Genomic DNA, 16,547 nt, shown 5'->3' on the forward strand with positions numbered 1-16,547 from the left:
TTGAACTCTGTTCAAAACATTCCTGATATCACCTACACTCATTTAAAATAATGACGGAAGTATTCTAAAGACAAAAGTACAGCTTTAAATGTTTTCAGATATTTCTGAGAAAACCTCAGGAATTCAAACAAGCAGCTCAAATATTTATGGTAATTTGCAGCTCATACTGCTGATGGTAACTTGGGGAAAGTGTCCTTCTCCCTATAGGAAGCAAAAAATAAGAATAAGCATTTGCTTTCAGATACTGTATTTTCTTTTCCATCAGCTAATACATTGTACTAATATACCAACATGTAAAATGCAGTCAAAAAATGGAAAAACTATTTAGATAACTTTTATCTCTGCAGCTCCTATTCCTGTCAGGTAGCTGTGGTACATGAACTAATCATAATACCAACAACTCCATTTTGGAAAGAAAAAAAGTACATATTCCAGACCAGAAAAATGCATGAATAATTGCTTATTTCATGTAATGAGTTGTAACGTCAAAACATGTCATATGTAATTCTTTATTTAAATCTTGACAATTATGCATCAAAATGAAAATATTTTTCCTTATCTTGCAAAAGAATTTCAGAAACACCTCCCAAAATTAATTTGCATTAATTTTGACTACATGGAAATGTTGAGACATGCTCCCACAAAGTAGTTCTCTCCACCTTAAAATTCAGAGGATCTTAAGATGTTTTTCATCCCTAAAAGTTGTCTTTATACAATAGATAGAGAGGATCCAGGCACAGATCTTTAAAGCAGAGATGGTGATAGGCTTTCTCCGACTGAACATTGCTCTTCCTTTCAAATAATTTTTATAATGACAATGTAACTTATTCCACTGAAGTTATGACCTACTTAATCAGTTGAAAGGTAAGTCAAAAAAAGATGACCAATTACTGTGTTGCAAGTGTAACATCAAAAAAGATATGACTAAGAGAAAAAAAGGAAACATACGCATACTATTCAGTAATACACTGAATAAATCATTTAGTAAAATAATTTTATCCATAACCTCCCTTCATATTTGGATCCTAGTAAATAAAAATCACCTTATCTTTATTTAGATTCTCTCTCTGAAGTTGTTAAAACATGGTATTCACTTTATAGTAACCCTATATTGAAGGGCAAGAAGCTGAGCAAAAAAAAACCACCTAGATGTGGGTTGTTTGTCCAAAGAATGTTTCGAGAATCGGCAGTCTCTGCACCCACTTCTAAAGACTTAAGTTATTAAATGATCTACTGTTCTGTCTTCAAATCTTAGTTAAAAGAAGTAGGGACAAACTGTACTAGTCTCCCCAATACTGATCCTGATAAGGCTTGGCTTTAACAATTATTTTAATTACACATTTATTCAGTTTTTACAAATTAAGAAGGATATTTTGAAGTGTTTTCAGAAGTAGTACTTAAAATATTTCTTAAATAAATTCAACAGTATAATTGAGTACACACTTGACAGACAATACACACTAGATAAGGAAAGTGATTCTCAATAAAAACAAGCTGTAAAAATCAAATGTTGTCCCATATCTTACATCCTAGTGAAATGATCAGTGCAAAGTAGCACAGATTTTTATAGCTAAAATTATTAGATACGCATTATAATAACTAGCAGCTGTAGGGAATGCTGGAAAATGCAGTAATACAAGTTGTTTTCTACACGGTCAAGTCTTGCTCCTTACCTCTACCTCTTCAGATGTTGCCCCATTTCCCTCTCTCCTCCTCTCACACAGTGTCCGTCTTCTCTTTCATCTGGTATCAAACTAGATCCACTAGCTCTTCCTCCTGAGGTTTTTCTCTCTCAAGAAGTTCTTACCCTCATCAGTCAAGGAGCATGCTCCAATTTACACACTAGATGAATAACTCCCATCTCAACTCTTCTCAGGGCTGGAGTTCTTCTCCAGGGCCAGTTGTCTTCTCTGGGCCTGTGTCACTTTCATAATTTCTACTATATCATGCATTTATCAAGGAAGGGATAAAAAAGATTTGGCTTAATTTCTAAAACTTGAGGTTGCCAATATGGCTAATAAAGTAGGATTATATACATATTTTTAAAACATATACATATTAACACACATATACACTTAAACAAGTCTGTATATATAATTACATACAGACATAGTGACATACTTCAACACAGAGCTTTATCACTGTTGTAGATCCTCTAGTGTTTGCACAAGAAAATGCTGGCACAGACAAAACAGTGACCAGCTGAAATTCTTAAAATTAAATCATGGAACCCTGTGAAGCACAGCTCTGTATAATCTAACTGTAAGAATACAGGTTGCCCCTATGCACTTAAATTACACAGCACTTTTACAGAGGATACTTTTACTAGCAGAAGAAAAATACATGTACCATGAAAACAGATAGAACAAGATTTATTCTGATTTTTTTTTTCTTCTGAGAAAGCCTTGCTTCAATATTCATGTAAATCCTGTGTAATTAGTGTCACCACAATTGCCAAGTAACCGAGTACAGTGATTTCCTAAACTGGAACACATTCCACTTGTTGTGAAAACCAACTACAACCCAAATAAAAAGGCTTTCACATAAAAGTTGTAGAAGAAACTACAGCAAACTTTCTGACTTAAGCTAACAGCTGTTCTTTAATCGGCTTTTCACTATAAGAACTGCATAATGTCAGCCTGATAGTCACATGCCAAATTCCATTCCCACTGCACCTGGAATTTCAGGATTTCCTCAACATGACAGAAACCCCAAATCATTTCTTAAAATGAACCGTTAAATAATAAATACTACAGAATCTCTAAGTCAGTCCCTTCCCTATCAACTGCTGACACAAGTCAAACTTGATAACTCTTTCTGCAGTCTTCATCATCTTCGATGACAAACTCTGAGAATACCAGAGAGTCTTTTAAATCAATGGTAACTCTAATTACAGTCCCATCTTAATTTTCCAGAATAAATTCAGCTTGATAAACTTAAATAATAAACTTTGTGTTATGGGCAATTTTTTTCTGATGACATTATTGTGTAACTGAATTGTCAAAGAATTGTTAAGAGTCAAATAAATATATTCAGAATACCTCAATGTGGTAAACATACTGTTTCAAAAACAGCTGAAGCTTGCAGTTTTATATTGCTTTTCAAAACAGATAAGGAGACACTTCTATTTCCTCTTGGTTATGTATTTTTATTCAACTTTTCCCTTTAATTAAAACATATAATCTTATATCATCTAGCCATAATTTGTTTAAAAGTAAAGAAACAAAAGAAGCACTAATTAAATTGTTAGATAACCATTGTAATGATTTCTCATTGTGGAAATGTATCGTCATTTCTGAGCAATGGTAACATGATAGCATCTCACAGGACTTCAGCTGATGCCAAGCCTGTTCTCATTTTCCCAGTCTCACTTACATAAATTAGCTACAGGCCCCACTGACAGTCAGAGAATCTCAAGTTTTTTGTTTGGAAATACTCCACTTTTGTCAGATCTTTACCAGTGAGGTCATAGTAAACGAATTGATGCCAAATTGCCACGGATCTCCAGAGCGTTTGTCACAAGTTATGGATTCTTGCTATCTAAAATCACCCATCTGCTCATAGGCAGTACCCTGAACCCTGACTCCAAAAGGTTTATCAGTTACAACTTTTGAGTGCTGAAACAAAATCTAAGACCAGCCACTTTAATTACAGCCTGCACATTAAGATAGAATGTGTACCTGTGTTAGACACATAGCCAACATGAATTTGGATTAGTCTGACACTGTGAATTTTACTTTTTTTATTTAGATTCCTATTGCAAACTCCAAGATAAACTGAAACTAAGCAAACTCAGCCTCATACCCTGGCTAGCAATGCTCTGTGCTAAATACCTATACTCAAGAAAGGGTACTCAACCCTGAATGCTATTCTCTGTCATTTCAGAAGTGAAAAGTTAGCAGAAGACATGAAGTTCACAAATGTTTTAAATATACATTACATAAGCCGTTCTGACAGGATAATAAAATTTTCCATTCTCTACAGTACAGAAAGAATATGCCTACTGAAGAAAGTGGTTGTGAAGTATCATGCACACTGACCTGAAGCAAGCCTTGAAACATGATAGAATACACTTCAATGAGTGGCACTTTGGTCAGATGCCAGCACATAATAATTTCATATCAGAGTTAACTCTACAATAAGATTAAATGCTACTCAGTACAAAAGGCATTAACTTTTAGTTCTCACAGCTGCATAAAGACCCTTTTTATGGAGATTGCCATAAACAAGATATTTTCTTTCATGCCTCAAAGCTTCTTGCATTTTCCAAATGATCGTCAAAAAACATTTATTGAATCAATATATAGCCAAAAAGTTGTTTACAAACCATAATGCAACATAAGTATGCTATTCATTATTACATGCCTACAAATGCTATTCATGGGTGTTTAACATAAACAGCATGCTTGCTGCTATCATGCAAGAAGGAAAACATATTTTTAAACAGAGAAGTGTAATATAAAGGGAACCTTTGCCAGATTTCTCTTTCCCTCTCCCACAAATATACGGTAAATATTCCCTGAGGATAAACAAGAGAAAAGCAAAAGGTAGCTTTAGCAACCACCTAGAATTGCTGGCTCCACATGTGGAGTCCCCTTCATCTCCCATCAAGATTTCTTAATTGAAAATGTTTTACTCTATTTTGACACTACATACCATCGATTCCTGTGGAACTTAAAATGCCATTTTAAAATTAAGAAAATATTATACAGGGCAGTCGCTGCAAACATGCAACGATATTTTAATGCAAATCTATATACAACACAATATGTATAAAATGTTTTCCATCTCTTGTTTTTTGCTTTCCTGCGTGTTCTCTAAATCCAGTTCATAAGTGACCCCTAGTGGTAAGACACCTTCCCCTCACTAAAGGAGCTGTATAAAAAGCCACAACTGCATCCAGCTTTTGAGAGCAATAGAGATTCATGGTGATTTTAACACAATGCCAACACTAATACAGCTCAGGTGGGCAGGGACACTGATCAATACTGGAGTCTTATAGTGATGGTGAATGCACTGAAAATACCTGCAGCAGGCCAGTCGTTCTTCAATAAACAGCTCCACGGAGAAGTCTGAAGAAACTTTTATCAGTGAACGAATTAATAGATAATTTAGCTTTCTAATACTTACAAGAATCATCATGAACAAAGCTCAACTATCAATCAGATCTTGAGCCTCAACTATTGAGTTAGCAACTCAGGAAAAACAATCTCTATTGAACACTAATTTTATCTCAAAAGTTAGTAAAAAACCTTTTATAGTTTCATAGTCATTTTGCATTATGAGATTGGTTAAAAAAAGCAAAGCCAGGAAAGCCTAGTTGCCTGGAACCGAGTCTCATAGTTTAACTGTAATAGCCATCATCTTTTTCTCCATGCCTTCTATGTACAGTCACTATTACTATTTCTGATATCAAGCACACCTCCTCTTATCTCTCTCTCTCTCCTTTCTCAACAGGGCCAGCTAAGTGCTTCTCAGCAGCGTAGGCAAAAGTTAAGAATAAAACAACTTTTCAAGGCAAGATGTCAATTTAATGACCGTCACTGATCCAAGCAAGCTCTTTGTATTTAAAGAGAGACAGGAAAAGACACTCTTTTCAGCCTCTGGAGAGGGAGGACTGCTCCTGTTTCTAAGCAGTGAGGCCAGCAAGGCTTCGGTCAACAGTAGAGACCTAAAAATTCAGCAAGCATTGCTCTTCCCTGAGCAACTCCCTTATTTGAGGGTGGTGAGGTGTTATGAGAGGAAGGAGCCAGTTCAATAAATACCACATTGATGTTCTTCCTGTGAGAGCAGTGTGCTGCTTCCCTTGTCATGCTCTCATCACCTCTTTCAGCTGTGGGGAAGAACACAGGTGTCAGGCAGCAAACCTATAGTTATCTGTTAGTGTTCGTGTCATTGCAGCTCCCCATAAGAACACCTACGCAGTTATACATAGAGCTGGTATCACTCACCACATCTACCCTCTATCTCCAAGCTCCCATACCTCAACCACCCATGACACCCTTTTTCTCCCTTCACAGCATTGCACTCAGTCTCTCACAAGTTCTGCCTCTTTACTACCGCTTGCCCTGTCAGCTGGGAGGGGAGCAGAAGAGGGTGGGTGTTTCTGTCAGAGCAGTGCTTAGGCAGACTGGCAGTCCCACTAGCACCTCTTTATTGCCAGGCAATACTGACAGGCTGCCTTGGCATATAACTAGCTTCAAAAAGCATCCTGCCCTGGACTGTGTGTTATAAAATTTGCTACAGAAACTCAGCTTCTTTTAAGCCTTTACCTCTAACAAATATTTGGAACCCAAAAGTTTAAAAATTTTACTGAAGGACTGGCAGATCTATTAGGAAACTACACTGATAGGGGTATGCAGAATAATAGAATACTGAGGAGAAAGAAAGACATGCTAAAATATACAGTACTTATTCCACCTGACTACAACATGACTGTATGAAAAGTTTTACAAAAGCTGTCCACTAAGGTACAAGAGGAAGTATCACTGAGAAACAAGAACCAGTATCGTGGTTCCTATCCGCAGATTTCATTCTCTTCCCCTTTCTATCCATCCTCTTCATGCTGCACCTACCTTCAAGTCCTGTAGTACATCCTCCCTCTGTATGCTAGAGAGGGTAAGGACATAAACAGAGGAGCATCCCTCCTCTCAGTTACTCTATTATGTTATGACAGATTAAGAAATTACCCTGCGCTTGGGAAACCACACTAACTGACCATAATCATTCTCTTAGCCATTCGCAAGTAAGAAGTAAAAACACATCTTAAATCTCTGCAGTTATTCCACCATGCCACTGATTTCTCTCTTCTTATGCCCAGCACTACCATGGAGCTGGTGCCCAAAGCGCCCCACACAGCCCAGAGAATTTAGCTAGCAAACTTCTCGCCTCTGGAAGTGGGCACAAACCAGGATTCTGCAGTGGCTCACAGCTCAGTCAGGGTGGCGTTGGCTCTCAGAAGAATAGCTTTCTGCTTTCCTCTGACCAAGAGCGCTCTGAACTGTCAAAGCCGGAGACAGTCCTTATGTACCTTCATTACTTTTGAGTGCTGATGGAGAAAGAAAAAAAAAAACCACCAAACCCCAAAACAAACCAAAAAAGGAGCTAATGACTATTAAATAACTACCCCTTCTTAGAGGGCCATTCCTTTCAGAACCACACACTTAAACCCCAGCAAACAGTAGAGGCTATTATTAGAATCCAGACATTGATACAAAGAGCTTTTCAATGAATGACAACAACACTGAAATAGTTTTGGTTTAGATTGGTGTGACCCCTCTGGGTTTGCAAGTTTTGTTATAAAGAAACAAAAGTTAATTTGAGGAGGGGAAGGGGAAGAATACAAAAAAACCAAAAGCAATCCCACCCTCCTTGTACACACATGCAACTCAAAGCCTTGCAAGCCAACAAATGACTTCGAATTTATTATGGAAAAAGCCCTAAACACATGGAGTGAAATAACAAATATTTTTTAATTCATAGTACTTTTTTATCAGTCCTTGGGTTAATTTTTACAGATAAACTCTTCAGAAAGTGACTTAAGAGCAAAAGCATACTACCTGTCAGAACCCAAATGGTTTGCCAAATGCACTGCATTGCCTAACCAGCCTAGTAGAAGCACAGCTTTTAACAGCAAAAAAGACTTCCAAATATGGCACATATTAAATCCATTTCCCCAAAAGTATAAGGAGTTTCAGAAAATACCCATTTTTACTGGTACAGATGCATTTACACTGCTGTATCTACTTTTTTTTTTCCCTGAAACAACTTTGCCATAAAAGACATTTTCATTCAAGAGACAAACTGGCAAAGCTTTCAAAGACAGACAAAGACTTCTGGCAACAACGCACTGTTCATTTGAAGTAATACATATAATACGTTAACAAAAGTAAAAAATGTTAGACATGAACTATTTATCAGTGATCAACAGAATCCTTTCAGATCTCTCACGTGGCATGCTTTTCATTCAACATTTTTCTCAGCTCTCTGGTTATTTCAAGCTAGAGCAAAAAGCAAATTTGCTTTCTGGAATAAATACTTCCAAAGAGCTCTTGGTTTTTGTCCTACTGACTAAAAAGGCAGCAATGATGCTTACACTTTGAAGATGATAGGAGAAAATAAGCAAGTCTACTATTTTGTAGATTAAATATTTTTGGTTCACTTTTAAGCACAAAGACTTGAATAAAAATAAGGCTTTGGAATTTCAGTATAACTGTCCGTGATTTTAGCACTGAAAATTTTTAGAAGACTCTGAAGTTTCACAGTTGAAACTCAAGTTCTACAATACACATTAATATGCATGGAAACATTTCAGAAACAATTGCCTCAAAATGCACCCTGAAATCTAGGTTCATTATAGTGTTAGCTGAGAGTTCAAATTTCCCATCCTCAAAGAAAGATTTATTCAGGATAAAGTAACTTCATACTCTCTTTGCTGACATAATGGACTTGGAATTTAAAAGCAGCCGATGCCATCACAGAACCAAAACTGCAGCTCAAGACATGTAAATTTGGTCTGACTGAATTCTGACTGTGCTGTAGTGTACTGAGTTATTCAAATACACAAAGTTGTCTTTGCACTGCATTACTCTTGTGAGTGCCGTATTCTGTATCTTAAAGTGTTTTTCAAAGTAAAGTTTGAAATTCACAAGGTACATTTGATAGTACTTTTTAATTATTCTTTCTTCCTCCAATAAACAATTTAAAACACCCCAACTTCAAGCTTCAGCCAATATGCTTGCATTAACTGTTTGCTATTCTGGGAGTATGTACTGTTCAAAAAAATATGATGGTTACTAGCTGAGCTGCAGAAATAAAGACTGAATACATTTCACGATTTGGCTGCCATCCATTTGGAAGATACTGAAAAAAGTGACTCAGCCTAACACAGCCTGAGGAGTTAGTAGTCAAGTTTAAGAGGCTTCAGATCAGCAAATCTGTGGGTGTAATATGCATCCTAATGGAAATAATCACTATTCTGACAAATCTCTCTCATTCTTCAAGGAGTGAATTATTCTTTTGAAACTAGAAGATGTTATGCTGAAACTCTTGGCAATAAAATACAATCCTAATATTTATGTCTGAAAAATTATCCTTTAAGATGGCAATGTGAAAGAGTAAATATTTGAGCGTTTAAAGGCAAAGCTGCAGAAAAAATCAGATCTCTATGCTTGAAGCTGCCACTGAACATATGGGTGCCAGACAACAGGCTTACAGTGAACACCATTTGTTTCAACACTTGGAGTTCACTCTGCACCACAGTGACACAGAATTTTCTTTTTACAGCAGTGTACAAGTCTACAATTTGCTTAACTTTTTTACACCAGATCAAGGAAAGAGGAAAAGAAAAAGGTGCTGCATTTCAATATCAATACTTGTCTCTAAAATTACATTTAACACCAACAAGTTGTGCAGATTTAACTAAACTTTTAACCAGCAAGTAACCTGCCTTTCATATTACATTACTCTTGGTTCAAACACTGCCTTCATTGTTGTTGTAGCACTGTATCAATATAATATGGATTTTTCCCAGTTAACTGAATTTAAAAATGTCCATATGTGTGTATCTGAAGCAAACCATACTTGCAAGCCTTAGTGCAAAAAGTCTTGTGATGAAAGAGTTGCCTTAAATGCTGTTACTTTCCAGGCCCCCTACCTTATACCCTATTTACAAGAAAGGAGTAAGAAGTGCACGCTGTCACAACAATCATTCAACACCAACAGCAGCAAGCACTAGCTGAGGATTGACTAGAACAATTCTACATGGTAAGACCTAGACCTCTTAACAGATGGACATTATCATCCATTATTCAGATACTAGAGCTTTTATTTGATTTCGAAGTCATAACATTACCAGAATTTGAATCTCAGACTGGTAGAGCCCGTGGACATTCTAAGAAAAAGCCAGGTGAACAAAAGAAACAGAGAAAGAAAAAAAAAAATTGAAACGGAAAATCCCCAAGATATGGGAATCAATCACAGCAGTAACATTGAGAACTGCAATACACAAGAAAAATTTAATAAATCATATGTTCTTGTTTGACATCTCAACCTGATATTTTAACTTTCTACTGACAATATAGTAATCTAAATATTGTTACCCCAACAGTGGTAACAACGCAATCTAGTTTCCGCTGTTTAGAAAGATATTCAACAGCTAAAATGGAGGCTGTACTAAATAAGCACTGAATCTCAATTCATGCTATCTCCAACTTGAATATAGCACAGCTGGGAATCTCTGCCTGTTTTAGAACAGTATTAGCAGTATAAATCTAGTCTGGCTAAGCCATATGCAGTCAATACATCACTTTTTTAAAAGCTTGACCATCCTGTTCCTAATGTAGCTTTCTTGAGTGATAAAATTTAATTCCGTAATTTTTGACATAACTACTGTCAAGGTTTAAATATTTCCTCCCAAGTCTCCTACATTCCACCCTAAACTAAAATTTTCTTTTCACATGCCAAAGGCAAAATGTGCATTACAAAGTTCGTAACTCCTCATGAAATATTAACATCTGCCTTTCCAAATCTTTTTTCAAAGAAAAATACAATATATTTAAATTTAATTATGTGTAAGTTAATTATACCTTTGCTTATTTTTTCATACACTGATTTTCAGAAAGCTAATGTCAGTTCTGCTCATATTTTATTGGCTTTTTTAAATACATGTAGTAAGACCATGATTTTAAGATCAATGATAACCATATAAACTGGAAACTAAAACTTCAAAATGTGAATCCTAAGGAGGAAAAAAAAAAAAGTTTCTAATCCACCCCTCAGAAACATCTAAAAACTACATTGCAAAAGGCACCATCCAAGACCCAGAGAGTAGACAGGGAGATCTGAAAGTCTTAATAATCAAGTTTATACCAATCAGCATTAATAGATTTGATGCTATTATTAACAGCATCAAAACAATGACATAAGACGACACAGATTGTTCAGGAATTGTAGGCAGAGGAAAATACAAGAGAAGCTATTTATTCATATAATAAAGTTGAGAAAGTTTTATTTATGTTCATAATGTAGTGGAAAATAGGTCTGATGAAAGCTCTGAAGTGATAAAGGAGGAAACTGGATGGGGAAGAGAAACCAAGAAAATAACACAGAATGGGGCACAGCTCTACTGTAAATTGAAGCTTACAGATGAGAAAGAAAAACTAACCAAACTAGCACTTTATATTTAAAGAATTTTGAAATGATCAAAAAAAAAAATCTACATTCTTTCTTAATGGAGTAGAAAAATGCAGAGCAAAATCAATTATTATTTCTTCCACATAAGCAAAAGGAGCTTGTAGTTTCTAAAATTAATTAGAAAAATCTAACAAGGTTAGTCTACCAGCTGTTTTTAAACATAATGGTACAGATGCAATCTCCATTTTGGGGGTGAGAAATCATTAGTGAACTGCCAACTCTTAGAAATAAGAAGAGTGTTTGCCATTCTTCCACTTTTAGAACTACTAACAGGACACTGAGCTTGCAAGATCATCAGTTGACTCATTATGACTTTCTTATTACAGGGAAGCATAAGAAAATAATCTCAAAATCACTTGTTGTCAATAAGCATTACTTGGATAATCTCTCAGGGAAGGAATATACTATCCAATACATCCATTCCCAGTGACCTGTACTGGACAAGCCCCCCATACAAATAGTAATAAAAAACCAAGGAAGTTCAAGGGTACTAGAGCTTGCAAGACAGTTTCCTCCATTTCCAGTACTACTCACTCACTCTGATTTTAAGTAAGTTTAAGTATTTCCTCAAATTATTTACCTGTCAGGTACATTTCTGGTATCTCCTTGCTCTCTAGGAAAGCAAGAAGACCTGTGTAGAACGTGATGTACAGAGGAGAACAGATAACTTGCTAGAAAGCTGAACTATGACATACTCCTTATTTTATTATGCTATCTCTTCATTATTAACTGTAGTTTTTATACACAAGTCGCAACTTTCTTTCACACAATATTCTGGAAGCATGTCATGGCTAAATCGAAAGACAGTGAAACAATGACTACACATACCAGCACAGAAAAACTACCTTTAAAAAAAAAACAAACAAAAATAAAAAAAACCCAAAACCTGAGGAAAAACAACTTTTAAAAAAAACAGTTTTAGTATAAAGTTTAACTATACAGTATACACTGCAAAAATATCTTTAATAGATGGCCTGCAACCCTGTAATATGCCACTAGATGGCAAGTTTGGATAGAAATTAGTAACATTTTTATTCATGGCTTGATTAAAAATTGTAAGTGCATAGGAAGGAAACAATCACGAAAAAAGAGAGTGAAGGAGGACAACAAACAAAGGATGAGTTCAACGAACTTCAAGTCTTCTGTACAGTGCACATTTAATATTAGTAAAAGAAGCTAAATGGGTTTTAGTTTTGTTTACACATCTGCCACACAAATTGATAATCAATTCTTATGAATTTACTGCTCACAGACAGGGAAGAACTTCTTATTTGGTCACAGACAGCAGCACTGACCATAGCAACCACGAGAATCCAAGATCTGGAGGAAGGCTGAGTAGGGAAGCAGCAGAGTCAGATCTTAGAAAAGCAGACTTCAGCTTATGCAAGGAACTGCTAGTTAGGATTCCTTGGAAAACAACCACAAAGGGGTTAAGGGTACACAACATCTATAAGAGGATGAAGAAGCTGAGTTCATTCAGTTTCACAAAGAGGAGGCTAAGGAGTGATTTCATAACAACCTGTAACTACTTAAGAGAGTTAAAAGAATGACAGAGGCAAGCACTTCATAATGCCAGACAATATAATAAAGCATCAACCACCATTAATTGCAGCTTGAGGGGTTCAGACTGGACATCAGGGGGGGAAAAAAAAAAATTAAAAAAAAAAATCACTAGAATGGTACAGCAGCACTGGAATAGGTTGTACAGACAGGTTCTAGCCTGCACCCTTGAAGGTTTTCAAGATTCAACCAGACAAGGGCATGGCTGACCCGATCTAGTGTTAGCAACAGCCCCGCTTCAAGCAGAAGGCTGGATAGAAGCATTTCCAAAAGTATTTTCACCATTGTAAAGCAGAGATAGATACGGCAGAGTTTGCACACATGAAAGGGCAGTCATTCAAGGGGAATACTAAAAAGCTCTCTGCATTTTGCCTAGTTTTGATCAACTGTTACGTGCAACGCGAGTTGCTGTTTGAGGGCATTACTTAATGCACCAGTAAAAGTTTTGGCGTTATCTTCAGAGACACAGAAAACAAATGCAGGTTTGAATTTATAGATACATCTACTAATAGTATTTTAGTCAGTTTGGCTGGATCTGCTACTGATGTGCCTGCCATACAATGAGGTCATATACCACATATTCCAAATCTATAAATTGTGCAATGCTTATCACACCCACCTTCCAGATTAATGAACAGTGTTTTGAAAAGTACAATCTAAATCTAAAATATCATCCAAGTTATTTAAAAACATTCAGCTGTAATACGTCACTTCTTGTCTGATTGATCCTGTAGCCAAAAAAGTACGATGGTATATATGATACTGCTGGAAACAGGCATCCAAGGAGGAGCTTCTATAGCTGAGTTCCCCTAAAGACAGACACCTCATTTCTGTGTTGATGTAAGGGTGGTACAGAAAAGCAGCAGGAATCAGACAAGCGTGCTAAGAGCAAGTACTGACAGCACTAACCTGGGTAGCCTGTATTGATTTTTAATCACCTACTGCTTCACCCCTTCAGATCAATATAATACAGTTCTCATGTTTTTGAAGTCATGTTTAAACAATGAAGTTAAAATTACTGCTTCATATGTTCTTTACAATTCTTCATAGCAATGTCTCAAATTGAGAAGTCCAGAATAGTCAGCTGACTATTTGAATTACAAGAAACTGTTTGATTTCCAAGAAATATTGTAACATTCTCAGGAATAAATCTCTCCATTTGTAATCACACACTCTTCCTTACTCACTCATGTCTTGGTCTGCCAAGTTTTGGTCTGCCACACCATTCTTCATAATTTGCGTTTGATCTTTTGTTGCCAGCCTATACAGAACTTTCTACCTTGTGTTAAAAGAAAAACAAATCCTGTCTTTTAAATCAGCACTTTCTGTAGCTTACCACAGCCTCATATTTTGATATTGCAGAAGAATGCAAACAAGCATAAAAGTTCTTAACAGAAATATAGCAAATATATCTTAAAAGTTAACCCTGCAAAATTTCCCCATGGTTAAACTCAAAACTACTATTAGCAGGTAATAAAATAGTGACAGGGCAGAAATTAAACTTCTTGCTTACCTGTAATACATACATAAACCTCTCCAAACAAAAATACCACATAAGAAACAAGGTCTATTTAAGTGAACTCTGAATTTGTCTAGTAGGGTAAATCTCAAAAGAACTGAAATGTAAGCAGAAGTCTTACCTCATCAGAAGAGAGAAGGTAAATTGGTGTTAACACAGGAATTTCACTTAATTCACAATTCAGGCCAAGTGATATCAGAATCTCCTTGAGAACTTCATATCTCTTGGTATTGCTTATCTTAAGCAAATTAAAATCCTCTTCAGTTTGGACATCCATAGAATTGATATCCAGTTCCAAGTGTGCCTGTCAGTATACGTGCAAAAGCAATAAAAAAAAATTATTTTGTTGGTATTACATATTTTAGCATGGCAGAGAGTTAAGTACAACACTTCCAAAAGCAGCTTTGACCTGACTGTGGTTGCTGAACTATCCAGTGTCACTAGTGCAATTTAAAAGCTTCTCATGTCTTCACTGTATCTACACAAGCAGGGCTTTATTATCCTAATAAGCTAGAGAATACCTATATATTTATAGTTTCCAATTCAGGGATCACAGTTGCTAGTACACTACAATTTTCTCTGAAACCTACACAAAATATCCCTTCTTAATAAACTGGTCTTTTCCTGGAGGAGTTGTTCAAACTTATATTTACTAACTGAAACTTCTGCTTTTCCTGTCTGCTAGTAACCTAGAAGCAACAGCAACATTGGTCATATTCTGGCTTGCACAAGAGCAGAACTGCATTAAAACTGAAAAGCTTTATCAGAGGCTGCAAAAGATACGTAAAACTCAGGCCAAGCAAGTCCTTACTGTGTCACATGAATTCAGTAGCCATCAGTGCAGATAAAGAAATGCTTCTGTCTTAAAGAACTAAGAACCCCAGAGTACCACCTGGTAGAGAACCATTTCTCAAGGCTGAAGCAGAGGCTTAAAAGTAGAATTGAAATGCAGAAGAAAAGAAAAATCCCTTCTAGACCTTCTTTTTGGTTTTTTGTGGGTTTTTTTTTTTTGTGTTAGGTGGTTTTTGTGGGGTTTTTGTTTGTTTTTTAAATAAGTGTTTGAAGATATTGAGAAGTCTTTGTACCATACTATAAGTATATTCATTTAATGAAAATGACAAGCTATTATTTTTCTTAATTTCTCCAATTTTGCACCTTTTAATGATGTTCTTCATCTTTCATATATGATCTACTTTATAGAAATTCAGGGAAATATGCTGAAATGGGGGACGGAGGGAAACAAGCATACAGAAAAAAGGAAAACAATAAGTCTGTGACAGAATATTTAATGGCTGATGTCACTGTCAGTCCCCTGAAGTGAAAACAATAAGGCTTTTCAAATCCAGACTGGAAGTCATTTAAAATTATAAAATGACATGCTAATCCTTTTAATCTGATTTTTGAAGCTATACTGTAATGCCCTTTTTCTGGGGAAAAACTCTGCAGTATTAAGTTTTACTACAGCAGAAGGGTCAATTTAAACGGTACAGCAACTGTGGAACTTGCAGAAACGGATAGCAACAGTATCTAATCAATTTTCTAGTACAAGCATACAGCACATGGGTGGCAAAGCTTCCTACATAAAGCTATACACTTGCTACTATGTATAACAGAGTTTCCAAAAAGCTAGCAGATTTAATCTGATAAACTGATCAGAGACCAAAACACTTCTAAGAAACCAGATGAATATTTCTGAATTACGTAATTGCTAGAAGAGTGTATGCTACCTGATACGTAAGCAGTTAAATTTGAGTGCTGTAGGCTCCTGAGAAAGTTCTCCTGTAACTAAAATATTGGTAAAAATAGGTCCTAGAATCTATAATAAAGTTTGTTCAGCTATGTCTCCCTTATATTCCTCATCTACTTAAATACTGGTAAATAAATCTTGCTCTGCTTTTCTTAGTGTGCTGCTTGAAAGCAAAGACAGAGTTAGGGAAGTGATATAATTGTGAAGAGCCATGCTAAAAAGAAAAATGTTTACCTCTGCTCATACTGAGGCTAACTCAAAACTTGCAAGTTGCCTTCAGGCTCGCTTTAAAAGTTTTACTACAAAATGGCTGAAATCTCTCATATACCCAGGTAGATGCACGCTTATGGGGCACAGACTTTTCTAAACTTAATGGTACCTCTTATCAACCTGTCTACCACTCAAAACTTTAGACAGTTATCTGTGATTATTTAAATAATCAGTAACCAACATTAATCTTTAACACAGCCATGGAAGCTTCCTCACCCATTATGGAGGAAGACAGAGAGTAACAATAACAAAAAAAAA

General features: G+C 36.0%; 1 protein-coding gene across 4 annotated transcripts in view; it reads right to left on the bottom strand.

Moving 5' to 3' along the window:
• HLCS (holocarboxylase synthetase) overlaps positions 1-16,547 on the bottom strand; it is a 126,533-nt gene that overhangs the window by 95,382 nt on the left and 14,604 nt on the right. For all 4 annotated transcript variants that reach the window (XM_074858316.1, XM_074858317.1, XM_074858319.1 and 1 more), the window contains one exon: positions 14,394-14,576. In XM_074858316.1, the coding sequence (XP_074714417.1) occupies positions 14,394-14,576 (183 nt within the window). The remainder of the gene's footprint in view (positions 1-14,393; positions 14,577-16,547) is intronic.

The sequence above is a fragment of the Strix uralensis genome, chromosome 2 (assembly GCF_047716275.1).
Source record: "Strix uralensis isolate ZFMK-TIS-50842 chromosome 2, bStrUra1, whole genome shotgun sequence".
NCBI lineage: Eukaryota > Metazoa > Chordata > Aves > Strigiformes > Strigidae > Strix > Strix uralensis.